The sequence below is a fragment of the Bidens hawaiensis genome, unplaced genomic scaffold (assembly GCF_021521415.1).
Source record: "Bidens hawaiensis isolate Kalapana, Puna unplaced genomic scaffold, B.hawaiensis_p1.1 tig00012888_1, whole genome shotgun sequence".
NCBI classification, from domain to species: domain Eukaryota; kingdom Viridiplantae; phylum Streptophyta; class Magnoliopsida; order Asterales; family Asteraceae; genus Bidens; species Bidens hawaiensis.
The window spans coordinates 437493-459492 of NW_027492074.1; the positions used below are offsets into that span (position 1 = coordinate 437493).

A 22000-nucleotide genomic window follows, 5' to 3' on the forward strand; every position below is an offset into this window, starting at 1 on the left:
TGCACATATTCGGGCCATGAGCATTGATGATCTGGTGGGTGAATTTGGGACGCATATGTATCGTGCCTTGGCATTGGGGGCAGTCACCCACCAAGCTGTCATTGATGCGGATCACTTATTACAACAAAACCAAGAAGAAATCGACCAGCTGGAGCACACAATTGAGAAGAACAAGCAGATGAAAGCTTCCCAGGGGGGTGCCTAGTTTGGAAGCGAATTTGAAAGCTTCCCAGGATCGCATTACCCAGTTGTCTGCTAATTTTCTGCTGCCCATGAACGAGCCACTGCCTTGGAAGCTCAGTACATTGCAGCCCAAGCCAACCGGGAAAAGTTTCAGGAGGTAAGGATTTCTCCATTTGCTCTTTTCTTTCTTTCTTTGTGATTTGTCTAATTTTTATGGCCTTGTCGTTAGTTGGAAGCTGGCATCAAACGGGAGCAGGAGGCGCATGAGGGCTTGAAGCGTGAAGTTGGCGTGATCCGGTCTCAGAAGGATCGGGTGATCGAGGATCTTCGCGAAGAATGTGCGAAGTTGAGGCAGGAGCGTGAAGGCCACAAAGCCAATCGAGCTTGGATGGTGATGGAAGGATTTAGACTGGTGTATGAACGAGCTAAGTCTTTCCGGGAGACTTGTCAAGTTAGGGATGTCCTGAATAGGGCTTTTTTGCCTCCGTGTTCCAACATGGTTTGAAGGCGGGTTATGATTACCAAGCCCAGGGTGTTCCCATCCTTGAGGTGCCTTCTTTCTCCGCGACTGCTGAGGTCAAGGCTGAGGAAGTCTTCATTGCATATAATGCTTTTGAGTCCCCAATCCTGCAGCAGCTCTCTGCCACCCCTGATGTGCCTGTGAATGAAATCAAAGCCCTATCCTCAGTGGTTGATCCCCCGTCGCCTTACCTGTAACCTTGTTGTTTGCTGTAAATCATGGGAAGTAGTCATCTATTATGGATTTCCTTTTTAAACTTTAAACATTTTGTATGGATATTTGTAATATTGACCCCTTAAGGGTTTAGGTTTGTGTGTTGACATCCTGCCCCCGGAGGGCTTTTTTGGGTATCTTAATCGTCTGATGACGTTATGTTTTATTTGTGCTATGCGTTGATCATACATGCTTATGAAAATCTTATGAGTTTTTTTTTATGTTTCTTGATCATTTTGGTTAACCAGATAGCCTATCGGCGATGCCTTCTCCTTGCCTTTTGTGACAGGATGTATAGAATCGTTTAGTTGTTATGAGCTCATTTAAACGTTTTTCTCGGGGAAAAGTAGTTTTTTGGTTATCATGAATGGGTCATTATATATTTTTTGAACTGTGAGTGATATGTCATTTAATGTTGCAAAATGAACGAATGTCCTCTCGGAGAGGCTTTCATAAGATTTTCAAGGCAGGCTCCCTGCCATCGAGTTCGTGTCTCATTACACAAGTGAATTACAAAAAAGACATTAACTAAAACCCCCAAAATGTCAACTAGGGTTAATCTCCATGTGTGAGTGCCCTCCCGGAGAGGTTATTGTTGATTCTAAGGGCTCCTACTCGGGAACACGTTGATTATGTTAACAAAAATATATGTCGTTTGCCTGACGTGTGTTGCCCCTCCGCCTGACCATCACCGGGCTCACACATAGTACTTCCTCAATTGCATCGTGTTCCATGTACGGGGTACCTCTTCCCCTGTATGGTACACCAGTTTATAAGACCCTTTTTCCCCAGCCCAAATGACTTGGTAAGGGCCCTCTCATCGGAGTCCTAACTTCCATTGGCTAGCCTGCCTACTCGCTTCGTTTTCTCGCAGGACCAAGTCTCCCACCTTGAATCTGACTTCCCTCATCCTTGAGTTATAGTATTTTTCCATCTTTTTCTTGTATTCGGTTTCTCTCCGGGCTGCCATCTCTCTTCTTTCTTCGGTGAAGTTCAGATTCAGCCTGAGGTCATTCTCGTTGCCCACCTCGGTTAGTTGCATCCGTCTGGTTGGTGACCCTATCTCCACGAATATCATAGCTTCTGTCCCGTAGGTTAAACTGAAAGGTGTTTCTCCATTACTGGCCTTAAGCATGGTTCGATGGGCCCACAAGACATGTGGCAGTTCTCCTACCCATGAATTCCGATGTCCTCCCAAACGCCCCATTATACCTTCGACGATGCTTCGATTTGCTCTTTCTACCTGCCCGTTGGCTTGGGGGTGGGCGACTGACGTGAAGATCTGTTTGATCTTCAATTGTTCGCACCATTCTCGAAAGACCCCCCACCCCCACCCCCGGCAAACTGCTTCCCATTGTCACTCACAATGATGTGAGGGAGCCCGAAGCGGCACACAATGTTCTCCTGTAACATCCTAAATATTCTAGTATTAAATAAAAAGAGTTGCGTTAAATTGTCGTGTGTTAAATTATTAATTAGTATTAAATAAAGAAATGGTCATGGACTTCGATTAATTAAAGAGGATTAAAGGGTAATGGGCCTTAGGTCCATGGACTCTAAGGGATATAAATACATGATGTGCTCAAAACAGTCAATTAAATATTAACTAAATTAAACAAGTAATAAAAACTAGACCTAAGACTCAACTAAACAAAACACCAGCAAGTGAACCGGTCAATTGTACTAAAGCTAAGTAAGTCCGGAATATCAAACCCACATGACTCTATAAATTACGTAAATTAACTAATTAGACTCGACTTACGACACGGCTATTTGTTAATAACGTTTTAAGGGGGTTTTTAAACTAATATTAAACTAAGAAAATAAATGAACAAGTAAACTAGAAACAAGCAACCAAACACAAGATCGAAACCGATAAGAGAAGGAATCTACCTAGGTAAGAATCCCATGCATCAATAATCATCAAGCAATGGACAAATAACATGATTATGGAAACTGATTTCTAAACATATTCATCTAACAAACCCTAAAGGACCCTCAATTGTATTAAGTAAAATCCTAAAGAATGAATATTAGATTACTAAGCAATCAGTTATATTGACTTCCTCACAGTTATCAAATAGGGTTAATTAATAGTATCTTAGGCAAGCAATCACACGAAACACTAAACCCTAGATAACTTGATAAATTAAACACGACTTCATGAACAAGGATAAACACAATAAGCAAGAATATTGTCATTATCTATCCTAGCATGCGATTGACCAAGAAACATGAACAACTCCTCACCTTACAGCTATTGGAATTTAGCAAAACATTCAAAATCCTAATCAACCATCAACAAGCTTCTATGATCTAACGGGCCCATTTAATCACAAAAATCAAAACACCAAGTAATGATTAACCATAAACCCTAAATCTAAAGAACACAACCAAAAGATAAAAGATCTATGTGAAGCAATAGTTAATAATCAACCAAGATAGTAAATACTTATACGCATCATGAAAACAAAACCAAGTCTTTACTATTAATATAACGAAACCATAATCAAAAAATTGTCCAAAGCAAGAATCAAGTCAAAAACATGTTCTTCAAGCCTAGGTAGAAATGAAGTCTAGCCTAGCATAGTCATAATCAAAGACAAATAACTAAACCAAAGAACAAAGAGAAACATCATGAAAATTAATGAACAAATGTAATGAAAAAGAACGAAAGAACCCGTCTTAATCGACCCTTGAACACCCGTATAAAAGCTTTATGATCTTCTCTCTTCCTAGCCTTCAAAACACCTTCAATCTTAGCTTAAACCCTATGAAAATCGGCTGCCAAAGTCTCTTTCAATCGGCTAGGGTAAAAAGATGTATATATAGAACGCATAATGGGCTTGGACTTGCAAAAACGGTTGACCAGGGAGGCCTAGGCGCCGCGCGAAGGCTATACCTAAGGGGGTCGCGCGGCGCGGCGCAACGCGGCTTGCTTCTGATGTAGCCCACGAATTTTCCATGTTATTTATTACTTAAACTTGCTAGATCTCATCCTTAGCTTCCAAGCAACGATAAGAACCTTCTGGAACTTCTTTTCCTTGACTTACAAATCATCATCTACATGAAAACAAATCATAACACTAAGTGGAGTAATCATGTAACCAATGATGAACAAAACGAGCATAAACTTCGCATGAAAAGATAGAAAGAATTAAGTTTAACATGCAAGACACCAAAAGATATAAAACATGTAGACATATAATAAACGTGACTCAAAACCTAAAATAATAAAAGATAAACCAAAACACGAACTAAAACGAACTCAAAACATTAAATAAACATAACTTTACAAGGGATTCGAGATGTATAAATAGATGTATATCAAATATCCCCACACTTACTCATTTTTTCATCCCTGAAAAAGTTTGATGCGGTTGGATCAGAATCGGAAAATATAGTCTAACAAACATATGGGTTAATTTTTTAAAGCTTAGAAGAACGCAAAAACCGCGATCACCGATATTGTTGTCCACTTAAACCCATGCCTTAATCTTTACCGGGACAAATATGATCCTACAATAATAGTACTCAGTGGTTTACACAATTAAGACCCGCTTATTTTCAGCTTTTACCGGACCAGACCACCCCAACTTGACTTAAACCTCAAAATTAGCAGATTTAAAACTTTTGTTGCTCTCTTTTTTCATGAATAGTTAAGACGATCAAGGGTATTGTTTATCCACCTAAGCTTAAGCATCAAAGTCTACCAAGCAGCCATTAGATATGATTAAGGTACAATTTATTAATAGCTAGTGTTCCCCACAACATGACATACCCCCGTTATCAAGCAATACACCGAACCATTACCATAGGTGAGTATGCAAAATTTCATCTGTAGGGCTTACATGTGGCGTGTCCCTTGTGGTCTGTTTCTTAATGGTAATGAGACGCGAGCAAGGGGACCCCACATGGCTAACAGTATGGATGATCAAGTCTGTAATGCATTTGTACTTTTATACTTTTTGTGATCATGTTTAAAGACTTATGTGGCATAAAATATGCGGGTTTGCCCTTTTTTAGCTTTATTTTAAATATTCACAACCCCATTTGGAATTGTGAACACCCAGATGAATATTCGGCATACAGACCCATGGTCTCCGGACCCGGGGCATCCCATCAATACAAGATTTAAGGTTGTAAAACCATACGCCAATGATGTGTAAAACACTAAAGCTATCAGTTTAAGATTAATATCACAGGCTACACGGCATACTCTAACGTTAAACCTACCCAAGCATCATATGATAACGTATTCAATTTTTCAAATTTTATATATACTTCCACTTTTCATACCAAGAATTGAGGCTTGAGTATGGCTGACCTTTCACCACTTATTTTCTACAGACAAAACGCTTTACCCACAAGAGATTTCCGACCCATTTTATCAAATTGCCCTTTCATTTTCAAGGCTGAGCCTACCGACACATCTCGAGTTAAGTGCGCTTTCTTTTATTTATCTCATATTATTAGTAGTTTGAAAAACCAATTTCCGATAAAATCATCATCTCCCACTTTAACGCAAAAAACTAACTTCAAGGGACATTTTTAAACATTTTTCAATTTTTTTTAAAAAATTTTTATTTTTCTTAATTTAAAGCAAAATTAAACTACGACTCAAATATCCTATCCCCACACTTAAATTATGCATTGTCCTCAATGCAAGGATAAGGACGACTTAAAATAAAAATAAAATTAAAAATAAAGTCGGACTACAAAAAACTATAAAAAACTAAAAATTGAAACTAAAATAAAAACAAAATAAAAAAGTTAACGAGCTAGATAATGTAAAAGACTTAGCTGGTAATATGCGAATGAAACATGATGCTAAAGTCTTCTTTCCATGAATGCCCTCCCACCACGAACGTCCTCAGCAAATGGTAACTCCTTCTCTCACGAACGTAAACGGCCAAACAAAACTAACATATCTAAAAATATATATTATCATAATGATAGATATTATGCATTCAAAGTGTTTCAATCAACCGACAAATATATAAAACATGAATAATCAGCAGCAAATAATAATAAAACATAAAGTATACGGATCAGCTGCTCCATCCCCACACTTGTCTTTTTCATTAAATTCTTCCTTGGGGATCGTCTCTCTAGCTCATTCAATCTCCAAACTAGCAAAACTTAAAAACACAAAAACAAAGAAAAACTACAAAAAATTACGTTAGTGATTCAAAGAAAAAGAAAATAAAAATAAAAATAAAAGAAAATATACAAACTCTACACTTGAGTTTTCACTCAAGAACCCATGTTATACGAATCACGTGGCGGACCGAGTGGAGCTTCCTCCACCACGGTAGAACTCCAATGCCCTCAAAGATTCCAAATCACGCTCCGACCATTTGTCAACCTTTGTCTTCTTCTTTTTAACTCCATGAACCTTCTCAAACATTCGCTTACCGCCACCTTTTTCTCCAACACACTTCACCATTTCCCGAGAACTCGAAACCATTCGTCCCTTTTCCACACTAAAACTCACCGAACGGGAATCATCAAGACTAGGACCCATGCCTGAGATAGATGATTCTATCGAATAAACTAGATGACATGGATCGATAAGACCGTCTTGACCACTCGGATGTCTCATGGACATGGCCAAATAAGTGGCACTATCATCACCGGCTCTAAGAGTTATCTTTCCTTCAAACACATCTATGATTGCCCTAGCAGTACGTAAAAACAGATGACCCAAAATGATAGGAACTCTCTCGTCGGCCTCCATATCTAAAACAACAAAATCTGCGGGAAAAACCAAATTATCTACTTTAACGAGCAAATTTTCCACGACACCCCTCGGATACTTAACGGAACGATCAGCTAAAGACAACGTCATACGAGTAGGGGTGAGCTCTTCAAGACCCAACTTTTCATATAAAGAATACGACATGAGGTTTATGCTAGCTCCAAGATCGGCCAATGCTTGACAAGTCGTATCCCTTCCGAAAAGACATGGAATGGTAAAAACGTCGGGGTCGGGTAATTTCTCCGGTACTTTATTAAGGACTACTGCAGAACACTCTCCATTTAGTGGAACAGTCGAAAGCTCCTTCAACTTATCCTTCCTTTTAAGAAGATCTTTCAAAAACTTGGCGTATTTGGGCATATGCTAGAGGACTTCAACGAACGGGAGGTTGACATTTAATTGGCTAAATATATTAAGAAAATGCCCGTAATCCTTCGTATACTGTTGATGCTTTAAACAAGCGAGATACGGGACATATGTAGGGTTAATGATGTGTGGTGGTGGCCGGGCTTCAACCGGCTTCTTTTAGACTAGTGTCTCAATAGTTGGTGTTGAAACTTGTGACTTACCCGAAGCCTCTACCTCTATCTCCTCATTTACCAATTCATCATCCCCATTTTTCCCAATTTCTTTACTAACTACCTCCGGACCAAAAACCCTACCACTACGAGTGGAGATGGCTTTCAATTGAGAAGCCGGATTAGTTTGAGGAATACCCGAAAACTGACCTGGAGGCCTTTCTTCCAAACGACGAGCAATATCAACAACAGTTCTTTGAATATCGAGAATAGAAGATTGTTGATTCTTGAAAAGCAAATGGTGTTCGGCAAACTTTTTCTGTGTAACTTGATCTCTCTCAAGGATTTGCTTCATCATCTCTTCCAAACGCCCAATTCCACCGTTCGAATCCTGCACATTATTTTGAACATTAGTACCATCAGTGTTATTATTATTAAAATGCTGACCTTTTCCTGAAGCATAAGAATTTTGAAATCCGAGTGGTGCGCTGGACGGACGCCAATTAGAATTATTCTGACTCGGATTTTTGTAGGTGTTCCAACTCTGATTATTGTTGCTGTAATTATTTGGAAACCTATTCTGACCAGCGACAAAATCGACCTGTTGAATCATCACCGGGCACTCCAACGTACAATGTCCACCTCTACAAAACTCACACCTGTCCACCTTGGCCTTCAGCTCCTTAACCTCTCGAGTTAGTGATTCCAAAGCAGCCGCCTCACTAGTATCCAGATTAACCTGGTGTACACCTCGAGCGGATGGGGAGGTACTGCTAACGTGAGTGGAATTCCCGCGATGTGGCACTTTGGCAAGGTCTGATTGAGCGAAGCTCTCAAACATCTCGTTACATTCGGCGACATTCTTCCTAGCCAGTAGACTTCCTCCCGCGGCCGTGTCGAACCGAACTTGGGTTTCGTAGTTCAACCCATTGTAAAATTTCTCCACGAGAGCCCATGGTGTGAGGCCATTCTATGAGTATCAAGACAGCAAGCTCTGAAAACGCTCCCAAGCATGACAATATTACTCCCCCGGTTCCATGTGAAATGAGTGAATCTGATCGTGAAGAATAGCCGCTTTAGCAGGTGGGAAGTATCTCTTGATAAATGCCGAACGTAGTGCTTCCCAATTGGTGAACGTGCCAGGTGGCTGTGTGTCAAGCCAAGTAGTTGCTTTACCTGCAAGTGAAAACGGAAATAAATGTAAGAAAATAGCATCTTCGGTAGCACCTTGTAAATTAAAAGTTCTAAGAACGCGGTAAAGTCGGTTAATGTGAGCTAGTGCGTCCTCGTCATCACGCCCATTAAACTGATTGGTTTGAACGATGTTGTTCATGACGTATGACGGAATTTGCCACGAGTTGGGGTTTTTGATCTGGGGAACGACGATGCATGACTGGTTTCCGGTTAAGCCATCGAAGGCATGAGCAGCCATTGTCCTATTGTCGGCCATTTGATCTTGACGTCTTGGACTTTCGGGTGGTGAACTGTGCGGAGATGACTTTTGTGACGAACTAGCCTCGGACTTCAACGGAGAAGATCCAAGATTATCTAGCGGTGGTCCTTGCGAACGAAGATGTGGCATAAACCTGAAAAACGCAAAAGACCAAGTGAGCAGACTCGAATACTTAAAAATAAACTAAAATAAACTAAAACTTAAATTAGACTCCTACGACTCAAACAATAATAAAACAAATAGCACGTATGTAGCAGATAAGTCCAAGTAAAGCAAATAACGCAATTGTTAAGAGTCCCCGGCAACGGCGCCAAAAACTTGATGTGCTCAAAACAGTCAATTAAATATTAACTAAATTAAACAAGTAATAAATACTAGACCTAAGACTCAACTAAACAAAACACCAGCAAGTGAACCGGTCAATTGTACTAAAGCTAAGTAAGTCCGGAATATCGAACCCACATGACTCTATAAATTACGTAAATTAACTAATTAGACTCGACTTACGACACGGCTATTTGTTAATAACGTTTTAAGGGGGTTTTTAAACTAATATTAAACTAAGAAAATAAATGAACAAGTAAACTAGAAACAAGCAACCAAACACAAGATCGAAACCGATAAGAGAAGGAATCGACTTAGGTAAGAATCCCATTCATCAACAATCATCAAGCAATGGACAAATAACATGATTATGGAAACAGATTTCTAAACATGTTCATCTAACAAACCCTAAAGGACCCTCAATTGTATTAAGTAAAATAAAAAAGAATGAATATTAGATTATTAAGCAATCAGTTATATTGACTTCCTCATAGTTATCAAATAGGGTTAATTAATAGTATCTTAAGCAACCAATCTCACGAAACACTAAACCCTAGATAACTTGATAAATTAAACATGACATCATGAACAAGGATCAACACAATAAGCAAGAATATTGTCATTATCTATCCTAGCATGCCATTAACCAAGAAACATGAACAACTCCTCACCTTACAGCTATTGGAATTTAGCAAAACATTCAAAATCCTAATCAACCATCAACAAGCTTCTATGATCTAATGGGCCCATTTAATCACAAAAATCAAAACACCAAGTAATGATTAAACATAAACCCTAAATCTAAAGAACACAATCAAAAGATAAAAGATCTATGTGAAGCAATAGTTAATAATCAACCAAGATAGTAAATACTTATACGCATCATGAAAACAAAACCAAGTATTTACTATTAATATAACGAAACCATAATCAAACAATTGTCCAAAGCAAGAATCAAGTCAAAAACATGTTCATCAAGCCTAGGTAGACATGAAGTCTAGCCTAGCATAGTCATAATTAAAGACAAATAACTAAACCAAAGAACAAAGAGAAACATCATGAAAATTAATGAACAAAGGTAATGAAAAAGAACGAAAGAATCCGTCTTAATCGACCCTTGAACACCCGTATAAAAGCTTTATGATCTTCTCTCTTCCTAGCCTTCAAAACACCTTCAATCTTAGCTTAAACCCTCTGAAAATCGGCTGCCAAAGTCTCTTTCAATCGGCTAGGGTATAAAGATGTATATATAGAACGCATAATGGGCTTGGACTTGCAAAAACGGTTGACCAGGGAGGCCTAGGCGCCGCGCGAAGGCTATGCCTAAAGGGGCCGCGCGGCGCGGCTTGCTTCTGATGTAGCCCACGAATTTTCCATGTTATTTATTACTTAAACTTGCTAGATCTCTTCCTTAGCTTCCAAGAAATGATAAGAACCTTCTGGAACTTCTTTTCCTTGACTTACAAATCATCATCTACATAAAAACAAATCAAAACACTAAGTGGAGTAATCATGTAACCAATGATGAACAAAACGAGCATAAACTTCGCGTGAAAAGATAGAAAGAATTAAGTTTAACATGCAAGACACCAAAAGATATAAAACATGTAGACATATAATAAACGTGACTCAAAACCTAAAATAATAAAAGATAAACCAAAACACGAACTAAAACGAACTCAAAACATTAAATAAACATAACTTTACAAGTGGTTCTAGATGTATAAATAGATGTATATCAATACCCCCTTAAACCACCCTAAAACCCTAAATCCTCATTCCATCTTTCCATATTTGCCTACACATACTCCACACACACACACACATAGCCACTTTCGGCCGTGAGGGTGAGGGAGCGATCCAAGGCCAAGCAAATGTTGATTCTTGAAAGATTCTTCAATACACAAGATGAAAACAAGATCTAAAGTCTATAACTAAGCCAAACAAACACTAAAAGGTATGTTTTGATCTTAAAGTTTACGGTTTTATAAACTTTTAGCCTTGAAACTTAGAACGAGAATAGATCGGGTATAAACGAAACGTAAAGTTGTAAACTTATACTGAAACGAAACTAATAAACCCATAAACATGAGCGGCTCGTTTATAATAAACTTTAGATCTAGTATTGAACGTTTTAAGCCTAAAGGCCAAACTTTATGCGTTTTCGGGCCAAGTCTTATCTGAAAATAACCATGGGAAATGTTTACGGGATTGGCTAACATCACATCAAAAGTTCACATGTTGAAATAGAGATGTTTATGGGTTAAAAAGCAATCCCGACGATGCTGCTGATAACTTCGCTAGATAAGTTCGCCCGTATATAAGTTCGCGTGTACATAAGTTCGCCTCATACAATTTCGCCTGATGATAAGTTCGCTTAACGCTAGGTTCGCTTAATGTTAAGTTCGCTTAAGTTAAGTTCGCTTAAAATCTAAGTAAAAGTAATTTGATACAATAGGACGAGTATTGATACGTGAAACTCATATACAGTTAGCATAACTCAATTAAAGAAGGGGTTAACAATTAACGGAGAAAGAAACAGGATCCATGTGAGTTTCTAGCCCCACTTCCTTGTTATGTTTTCGGGGATGTGTGCATACTCAATGTGATTTGTTAATACACTTACCTTAAGTGGTAAGTGTATGTCTTATATGATTATGTATGAATGAATGCTTGACGATGCATGAACGATCTTCGGATATTGCATGTACCGTCAAGGGATAGTTTAAAGATATGATTGATATATATATGAAATATAAATGATGTATGTACGTATGGAAGTTATGATTACAAATGTATAGAAAGGTATGGAAGGTATGGTTAGAAAGGGAACAGACCCTAATAATATCCGCGAATGTAGGATACGGACCCTAATAATATCCGCGAACGTAGGGAACGGACCCTAACAATATCCCCGAATGCAGGGAAGAAGCCCTAATAATATCTGCGAATGTTTAGGATGAGGTATATGTATATGTGTATGTATGAAAGGAAAGAAGGAAGGTATGATAGTATGAACGTAGCCATGGGTTTGTATTCGATTGTGTGGTCTCCCAGCTATATTGGCCATTTGGTCTATCTGCCTGATACTTCTGGTTTCATGAGGATCTGTTGCACGGGTTTTTCGGTCAAGACTCGTATCATATGGGCTTGAAAATATCTCCTTAGTTTCCTTGCCGTGTAAATAAAGGATAGCACTAGCTTCTCGATGGGAGAATACCCTTCTTTGGGACCCTTTAATGTACGACTGACAAAGTATATGAGGATTGTGCCTCTCCCCCTCGACCATGAGCACCGAACTGATTTTTCTATCTTTGTGCGAGAGGTAAAGGATCAGTACCTCCCCTGGCTGTGGGGAGGTAATTGTCGAGAGCTCGCATAGATGGGCCTTCAATTCCTGGAAGGCTTTGTCGGCTTCTGTGTCCCAGCAAAACTTGTTCTTTTTCACGCTTCTTCTCAGGGCTGACATGAATGGAAGGGTTCTTTCTGCAGTTTTGGAAAGGAATCGGTTGAGAGCAACCAACCTCCCGTTAAGTCTTTGTACTTCCTTGATCTTTCTTGGTGAATCCATCTGAATCAGAACCTCTACTTTCTCAGGATTGTCTTTGATTCCTTCCTTGGTAACTAAAACTCCCAAAAATTTTCCTTTTTCTACTCCAAACGAGCATTTACCAGGGTTGAGCTTCATGTTGGCTCCCCCGAGTGTGTTGAATGTTTCTTTGATGTCGTCAAGCATCTTGTCCTCATTAGTGCTTTTGATGATGAGGTCGTCGACATATATCTCCACATTGCTTTCTCTCTGTTGATCAAATAGTCGATCCATGAAGTGATGGTAAGTTACTCCTGCGTTCTTCAAACCAAAAGGCATCTTGGTGTAACAAAAGGTCCCCTCGTTGGTGTAGAACGCTGTTTTTTCTTCATCTTGAGGGTCCATTTGGATTTGATGGTACCCTTTGTAGGCGTCTAGGAAGCATCTGAGAGGAAATTGGGCCAATGATTCTATCTTCTTTTCTATTTCGGGCAAGGGGTATGAATCCTTTGGGCAGGCTTTGTTCAAGTCTTTGAAATCAATACACATGCGCCAGCTGTTGTCTGACTTCGCGATCATGACAGGGTTGGATATCCATCGAGGATATTTAACCTCCCGCACGATCCCTGCTTGCAAGAGTTTCAAGGTTTCTTCCAGCACGGCTTGGCTTTTCTGGGGCTTCTCTTTTTTTGTTTGACAGGTTCCATCCAATGGAACTTATCCAGGCTGTGTTGTACCAAGTTGCGGGGGATACCAGTCATGTCTTCGTGTTTCCATACGAAGACGTCGGCGTTGCGGAGCAACACTTCCTTCAACTCGGCCTTACCTCGATCAGATAGTTGGGACCCAATTCTCACCGTTTGGTCTGGGTGTTCTCCATTGAGCACCCATTCCTTCACCCCCTTCTTTGGCTTAGTTCCTCTTCCAATGCTAGCTACTATTTCCATGGATGAACGGACGGTAGCTATCCCTTTTGGGGTGGGAATCTCATACACCCGTGAACTGTGGAAGGAACGGTCCGAAGAGCTTTCATTCCCGGTCTGCCCAGCATGATGTTGTATTTCGAAGGTGCCCGCACAACCGAGAAACGGAGGCAGACCGTTCTGGCTTTCTCTCCGTCCCTGAGGGTGAATGGGAGGGTCAGAGAGCCCAAAGTTTCGACGACCTCTCCTGAGAAGCCCATTAGTGGAAATACATCTTCCTCCAATTTGCTTAGGATCTCTTTTTGTAGCCTTACAAAACAGTGCTCATACATGACTTCTACCTCGCTCCCCCCATCGACATGGACGCGGGCTACCCGGTGTCCGGCTAAACTTGCTGAAATATTTAAAGGCATTTCTCTGGCATCTTCCTCCTCCCGACCGGGGAAAGATATTGCATCCTTCATCCATGCCGTGATCGAAACCAAAGATCCCATTCTTCCTACCTTGGAAATCCTTCCCGGTTTTCCCCTTCCTCGTCCTCTTCTTTGATTTTTGATGGGGATCCCCTGGCTGGAGGGGGCAGCTGCCCAGATTTTAAGGCTGCCTCCCACAATTTCTTCAACTAGACACAACTTTCAGTAGAGTGGCCATGGCTCTTGTGGTAGTTACAGTACCCGTGGGGATTGGACTTGTATGCTTGTTTAAAAGGACTAGATGTCCTGGGCGGGTACTTGGCCTTATCTACCACTAATACGTCTTCCCGTCCTGACGGTTTCTTTTCACCCTGGGGGGCTATACTGGTTTCCTTCGGGACGCATGTTGGTAGGGAACCGTGGTGAGTATGTCGTGGGTGAGTAAGCGGGGTAATTCTCGGCGGGTCGATATGGCATAAGACGGCCTCTTTCAAACGGCGTTCGGCTCTTCCCGGGACCGGGACCACCAACACCTTTTCCCCCAGGGGCTTGGGTGTCACCTTTTTTGTTTCCCATTCCCACCGTTTGGATCCTGTATCCTTCCCCCTAATGAAAGCTCGTACTCGATCCATTAGCTAGTCAAAAGTGGACGGAAAATCCTCTCCCGGCTTTTTTGTTATCTAGGAGAACCTCACCCCATTTATGAAACCGCTGATCTTCATAACCTCCGGAACCCCTTGATGTTCATGTTTTCAGCCACATACCGATCCATGAACTGTTCCACCTTTTCTTCATCTCTCCTCCGGATATGTAAAATCTCGTTGGGATTCTTCATAGCCTTCCTCTGTTGACCGAAGTTTCGCAGGAACTTTCCCCTCAGTTCTTCATAACTGTCTATGATTCCTGGTTCCAGACTATCAAACCAAACTCGCGCTCACCCCGTTAAAGTTTGGGGGAAAATCAAACAGCTAGTTGGCAGGGACCACCCACTTATCATTCCCGCTCCCCGGAAGGCGTGGAGATGGTCCTCTGGGTCCTGAGTTCCGTCATATTTGTCCACGGTGGACGGATAACGGAGCTTAGAAGGTAAGGTAGCCTCCGCTATCCGTCGGGTGAATTTGGACACGTCCGATGTGTTAGACGGGCGGTAAGGAGTGTGTAGGGTTTCGGGAGAAGATTTCTCCTCTTCCTTTCCTTTAACGGAAGAAATGAGGGTGACAAGGGATTCCAAGAGGACGCTGGAATCCTTGCCATGGGCCCCTCTAGGTTCCTCCTCTTCCTCCGGCCCAGGTGTTTCAAATGACAAGCGCGTCTTAACTGCCATGAGTTTTTTCTTCTTCTCATGCTCTTTTAAGCGCGTTCTTGTGAGCTCGCACGAATTCGGGAGTTATCTCCCATTTCTCTCCAGAGACCTTTCCCTTTTCTACTCTAAACCTTTGGTCCTCCTTTTCCGTCTCATATTCAATCAGCACCGGTCCTTCGATTTCTTGCATGCTACCCGGAGGCGGACCTGCTTTAGGCAGGTCTGGTATTCCGTTTCCCGTCGGCGTTACCAGTGTACTTCCGTCGCCGAAAAATGGACTGCAACCCTGGCGATGTCTCGTCTAGATTCAGGTCGGCCATCTTGTCTAAAACTGTGGGTGGGACTGTTATTTACACAGGTCCCACACGGATGGCGCCAATCTTGAAACCTCAAATGAATCGTCGAGTTTGTGTGTGTGTGTGTGTGAGGTTTGTTAGTTAGCTTTAGTCGGTAATGACCGTGTGAATGTGAATGATAGATTTGGTTGTATTGATTGAACATGAACCTTTTACAATAAGAATGTGTACATATATAGGATCCCGGCAGAATCTTTGCCTGGACCGTTACTTCTAAGGTCCGGTCTATTATCCATTGGTTCTTTCTCTTCCCTCTGACTTTGGCAGCAGTTGGACATCTACTTTCCTCCAGGAGTACATATGCCTCAGTTATGTCCTGTGTCCAGACCAATAGCGACCGGTCTTTCGTTGACCTAGGCTCTTGTCTTGGTGTGCACTGGATACCATTGGGCCGGGCTTCACTTCTTGGGTCCGTCCGTCTCATCATTGCATATTGGGCCTTGCGAGGCTAAATCCGATGTAGCCTGTTCAGGTACTGAGTTCCGAAATACCCGTTTGAAGATATGCACGGGGTTGGGACTTCCCAGTAAAACTCTAGATATTTCAAACGGGTACCGAGTTCCGTAATGCCCGTATCCGTACCCATAACTACTGAAAACCGAATTGCTAAAATCTTGGTACCAGTACCGGTATTGAATATGCGGGTACAGGTATTCTAAAAAAAATCTCTATCCCTAGTTTGTTTATTATTTTGATTGATTGTTCTGCGCTGCACATTGCACATTCATGCAATCTGACTCTTAAACTTATACATCTATATGCTTTTGTTGTTTGAAGTTTGAACCAGTTAATGATTTGAGTAGATTAATGTGTTTAGCATGTGTGTGTGTGTTGCAAAGCATGCATTATTGCCATCCATGATCAGTTCATGCATCTATGTACCATCTGGTAATGTGAAAAATCATTTATATTACAAGTATAATTCTATTTATTTGCTGTGAACCTAAATAGTCGGATAAGAATATGTTTTAACAAACTTTATTAGTAACGACCATAAGTCACAGTAATAATAAGTTACCAAATCAAATACCACCAGGCCTTCAGTTCATAAATATATAAATGTCTTAAATCAGCATTTGTACGTACAAGGATGTGATTACAAGTCTTCTAACAAACCAAACACCACAGTAATAATATTAAATCAACTTCTCTTTAAGAATATTAAAAACTTAGAACTAGATGGTGACACTGAAGCACATCGTCGGCCAGTGGTTCCAAATAGCGTTGATGACGGTCCAAGGATACAGGGCGGGCTCTTGACAGCATCAATGAATGCTTACAGTTCACAGTTCACAGTTCATCATGCTTCAGAGTAGTTCCTTCTGTTGTGTGATACAATTAGCATTTAGCACCATATACAGTAAAAAGAAACTTTGTTAAATTCACAATGATTGATTATTATGTCTTAACTAATAAGACAAATAAAAAATGCAATCAAGACTTTGGTAAGAAATTTAACCTGGAAATGAATCAGGGAAGAAAAATGAAATTTCCCTTGCTGCTGACTCATGTGAATCCGAACCATGAACACAGTTTCTCTCTAAATCCACCCCACACATGGCTCTTATGCTACACAACATTACAATTCTAGAAAATGATAATGGGCTAGAATGTAACATCATAAGAAAAGAACAAACAACCTGTCAGGATGAGTAATTTTAGCCTTGCGAGCATCAGTGGGCCCAATAAGAGTACGCCAATCAGCTATAGCATTAACTTTTTCCAGAATCATTATCAAGACTGGCCCGCTAACAACATAAAGATATGGTGTATTAATTTCCTTGTGCTATTAGGACACACTGGTGCTACATAGACATTATCTATCAATCTTATTAGTAACAACTAAAAAGATATTGGTAAGAAACAAGAGTCTTTTGTTTCAAAGATTAAGAAACAGTTTGTTTAGATTATAGCTACTTTCGCGAAAACAGAAATGTGATGATATTAAGAGAAAAAACTACCTTGTCATGTATTGGAGAAGGTTTGGAAAGAAACTCTTTGTTGAGTGCTCAGCATAAAATCTCCTCACACTATCTTCATCAAGGTGAAGTGTAACTTCGCTTTGGATGATGAAGCCAGATTCAAGAATAATCTTCCTTATCGAGCTGCTATGATTACCAGAAACCCCATCCGGTTTCACTATTGCTAGTGTCCGCTCATATTCCAAATCCACAGTTGCCAATGATCTATATAAACCGTGTAGGTCTGTAAATCATCAAACATACAGTAAAAGTGTAAAACAAAACAAAAAAGAAAACATATAATGGAATTGGAAGAGATGCAGCTTTTGGCATACAAATTTTCACACTTAACATACAACAAATGTTTCATGCGTGTTTCAAATACTTGCAAGCTATTAACTGGTATAGAATACTTGATGTTCTCATTATCTATATCAAATATATATACATGGTATTCCCTTATCTATCTTAGGACAGTATTGCCAATATTCAAATTACAAATTAATGCTATAACATTGCCTATCATATATATTACGTATATATCTCTTGATACAAGCATATAGTGTTGCAAATGGATCAAACGTTCTGAGGGAAGTTCGTTTACGCTCGTTTAACTTTAACATGAACAAGAAATTTTCATTCGATTAACTAAATAAATGAATACGAACAAAGGCCAGGTTCGTTGAATTGTGTTCGTGAACGTCCGATAAAGTGTCCGTTTATATTCGTTAATGTTTGTTTGTTTATGTGATTAACTTATATGTAAAATTAACATATGAATGTTAAAAAAACACCACCACAAACTCGGTAGCCGGACCAAACTGTTGACACCGACCATTCTCGGTTAGCCAAATAAAATAAAACATTGTTTGTGTTCGTGAACCTTTCAATTCCTAAATGAGCGAACACGAACACGAAATTTGGTTCAGCTAAATGTTTGTGAACCGTTCAGTTGTCTAATAAAAGCTTAACGCTACGAACATGAACAATGGCTTAAGTTTGGTTCGTTTCGGGTTAATTACAGCCTAAATACAAGCTTAACGTTAAGAAAACAGAGTTATTTTGGCCAACATGCAATGGGGTGAAGGTTCAGGAGGGGTTGTTCCCTTGTGGGATTGGAAGGCCGGTGATTGGCGTGAAACTCCTTGGTGGTGCTGTAAGCCGGGATGCGGGGTTTATCAGCAGTTTGGCTATGAAAAGGGCATCTAGCACTGTGGAACTGATGAGCTGTCTCCCAAGACTTCGGGATCCTCAATGCGAGCTTCTTTTGCTTCGCTCATGTATGGGATTCGCCAAGCTTTTGTTCGGTTTGAGAACGTGCCAACCTATGTATGTGGGGGAAGCTGTTTCTATATTTGACAATGGTCTTCGAAGGGCGATTGAGGACATCGTGGTTTGTGGAGGTCCGTTCTTTGGGGATCTCCAATGGATGTTGGCATCACTTCCGACCCGTTATGGGGGTTTGGGTCTCTATTCGGCCGAGGATGTATCTACATATGCTTTTGTGGCTTCGAGAGCACAGTCGTGGTGTTTGCAAGACCATATTCTTCGGGGTTGTGATATTTATGGGTTGGACTCTGATTATGGGTGTGCGATGGATCGTTTACGTACTTCACTTCCAGATTTTGATCTTAGCGGGTTCTCTAATAAGGACACCGCCCCCCCCCCCCCTAAAGCCCAACATGTTGTGGCGAGTGCCTTTTTTAGTGGAATCGTCAAGAGTTTAGAAGTGAAGTTTGATCTATCCCTCGCCAAAAGGCGGTGTTTGAATGCCTTCGGGCTCCTCGGGCTCAGGATTTTCTAACGGCCATCCCCATTGAAGGATTAGGCCAACGTATGTCGGGTTTGGAGTATCGGGCTATCCTTAAGTACCGGTTAATGATCCCTATGTTCCCGACTGATGAACCTTGCCCAATTTGTCGCAAGGTATGTTTGGATTCTTTTGGTGACCATGCGGTGCATTGCAAAGAATTGTCTGGCTTTAAATACAGACATGATTTGGTTAGGGATGTTCTGTGTGATGTTCTTAAACAGGCAGGGATTTATGCTAAAAGGGAGGCCCTGTTAACTTTCTCACGGATCCTCTTGAAGGGAGGTCCACTTTACGACCAGCTGATATTCTTGTGTTCGGGTGGACAGGGGGAAACACGCCTGTGTGGATCTTACAGGAGTGTCTCCTCTTGTTGGGCTCAGGGACCGTGGGTTTGTTGTGGGTCAGGCTGCGTTGAAGGCTGAATCGGGCAAAGTTGTTAAACACGAGAAGCTTGTTTAGATAATCAACATGTCTTTCTACCATTTGCCTTTGATACATTTGGTTTTCTGGCCCCAGAGGCTGTGAAATTTTTTAGTAGGGTTCAGCGCGTCGTACACGGAACCTCTTCAGCTTCTAGGTCCCAAAACTTCGTTTTTCGCAGGATTGGCTTTGCTATTCAAAAGGGGGTTGCGGCGCAGCTTGTTGCCCGTTTTCCTGCCACTCTATTGTAATCGTTTTATAGTAAATTATAGTGAAATGGAAAATACAAGCATATCATCAAGCTCCACTTATATTATTATGTTTAACTAGCCAATCTGGCATCACATCACGGCTAGACAGTTTATGATTCGGTTTCAAATAAAAGTTTAGTTGCATCTACTGGATGCAATTTCATAATTCTAAAACCCTAGCATTAATAAATCACCTGAGAGATAGCGAAGCAGCAGAGGCTAGAAGGATGATTACCACCAAGTTCCCAAAGCAGCAGAAGCCAAAACGGAGATTATTATTATTATTATTATTATTAAGCATCTAAACAACAAGTAGAATCAGTTATCAGATTCATGAATTTGATAGCTGTGAATTCGAAATACAAAAGTAAAAGGAAGATAAGAATTATTATATTATATTAAATGGAACCTTTGTATCGTCCTTCGGTTGGTCGCCGCCGGTCAACCGTCAGAGACCTGAGGTTTGGGGAAACAAAAGGCGGGAATGCGTTGTTGAAGGACTAGAAGAGACGGTTTTTAGTTTTTATGCAGTCACGTATTTGAAGCTCGAGCTCTGCTCGTTTTAACTTGCGTCAACTCAAATTTTTTTTAAAGCTTGAGTTTGACTTGAGAGTCGTATTTTTAAATTCGGGCTTAGCTTGTTTATTAATTAATTTATAAAGATTGTTAATTTTTTTTGTATATTGAAAAATAAACCTTAAATGAGTTTAAGCATAGCTTGAGCTCGTGCAATACTTTAGCGTCTTGTTCTTGAGTTTTTTAATCAAGGAAAGGAGAGGGAAGGATTAGAAGGGAAAGAGAAGGGAAGGAAATTTTTTTTAATAGATATGTTCTTGAGTTGGAAGGAAATTTGAGGAAAGAAAATGATAACTTATTGGGAAAAAACTTATCCTAGTAATCATCCCATTTTAGGAGGATAACTTATTGTGAAAAAACATGAATTTAATCCCTCCTAACTCCTCATACTCCTTTTCTTTCCATCCTAAAAAAACTCAAGAACACCCATTTTTTAACTATCCTCAGTTTTCCTTTCCTTTCCCTACTTTAAAAAAACTCAAGAACAGGGCGTAAAGGAATATTGGATTTTAATAATCCCTTTTAAATGGTATTGGCCGATAATAATCCCTATTTGTTTTATCGCCACCGGCGGTCCCAAATTCAAAAAAGTTGGCCCCCAATGGTTCCCCGTTAAAAATGACTTAACGGCGTTATAGTTTTTTCTGAATTTCAAACCAATGTTTTAGGGTTTTTGATCATTAGGAGGATACGAGTCGATTGGTGTAAAACTTAGTTTGAAATAGTGCTTCAAAATGAGGAAACAATGCTTAAATTCGGGTGTTTGAACTTACAATTAACCAGAAACAAGTCGTTTGGATCATTGTTTCGATCTAAGTTTTAAACCAATCGACTCATATCCTCCTAACGATCAAAAGCCCTAAAACATTGGTTTGAAATTCAGGAAAAACTATAACGCCGTTAAGTTATTTTAACGGGGGACCATTGGGGGCCAACTTTTTTGAATTTGGGATCGCCAGTGGCGATAAAACAAATATGAATTATTATCAGTCAATATCATTTAATAGGGATTATTAAAATCCAATATTCCTACTTTAAACGAGTCAAAGCTTGGTTGTTTAGTATTAACTTAATACAAAGAGGCCTAAAAGAGGTAAAATTAAAAAATCCATAAGATTTAACTAAGGCTCGATATTTAAAGAAAAAATAAAGATAAAAACAACTCGGGCTCGGGTCGGGTTGGCTAGGTTTTGAAACATATGGTTGGGCCCAGTGCCAATTGGAAAGGACGTCGTCACGTCAGCAATTGTACCTATGTAACTATTGGTTCAAAATGTTTTTATGTCTTGAGTAGAAAGAAAGGTTTGGTTCACCTGATAGAAACCAGCATCATCGAACGAACAGTGCCATCTCCACTTTGGTGGGATGGTAAAGGCTTAGGCCTTTGGGTGAGAGGTCCAGGGTTCGATCCCTGGCAATGACGGTTTATTGTAAATAGTAGGAGCTTAAAAAAAAAAAAAATCGAACGAACAGTGATCGGATA

General features: G+C 40.3%; 2 protein-coding genes across 3 annotated transcripts; both read right to left on the minus strand.

The window, feature by feature from the left end:
* Window positions 1–1733: 1733 nt before the first annotated feature.
* LOC143542477 (uncharacterized) lies at window positions 1734–2123 on the minus strand. Its single transcript, XM_077035051.1, has one exon. The coding sequence runs from the start codon at window positions 2121–2123 to the stop codon at window positions 1734–1736; it is 390 nt and encodes a 129-aa protein (XP_076891166.1).
* Window positions 2124–16370: 14247 nt separating this feature from the next.
* On the minus strand, window positions 16371–20407 carry LOC143542491 (putative nucleoside diphosphate kinase 5). Of its 2 annotated transcripts, none has more exons than XM_077035064.1 (6): window positions 20227–20296; window positions 20136–20196; window positions 17458–17682; window positions 17137–17244; window positions 16956–17065; window positions 16371–16818 (listed from the first exon to the last, which is right to left on the minus strand). In XM_077035064.1, exons 1-6 carry the CDS (start codon window positions 20240–20242, stop codon window positions 16787–16789), a joined length of 552 nt encoding a protein of 183 aa, XP_076891179.1. In that variant the 5' UTR covers window positions 20243–20296; the 3' UTR covers window positions 16371–16786. The 2 variants fall into 2 exon arrangements, with proteins under 2 accessions (XP_076891179.1, XP_076891177.1); XM_077035062.1 differs by adding an exon at window positions 20351–20407 and having other exon boundaries at window positions 16372–16818; window positions 20136–20242.
* Window positions 20408–22000: the final 1593 nt, after the last annotated feature.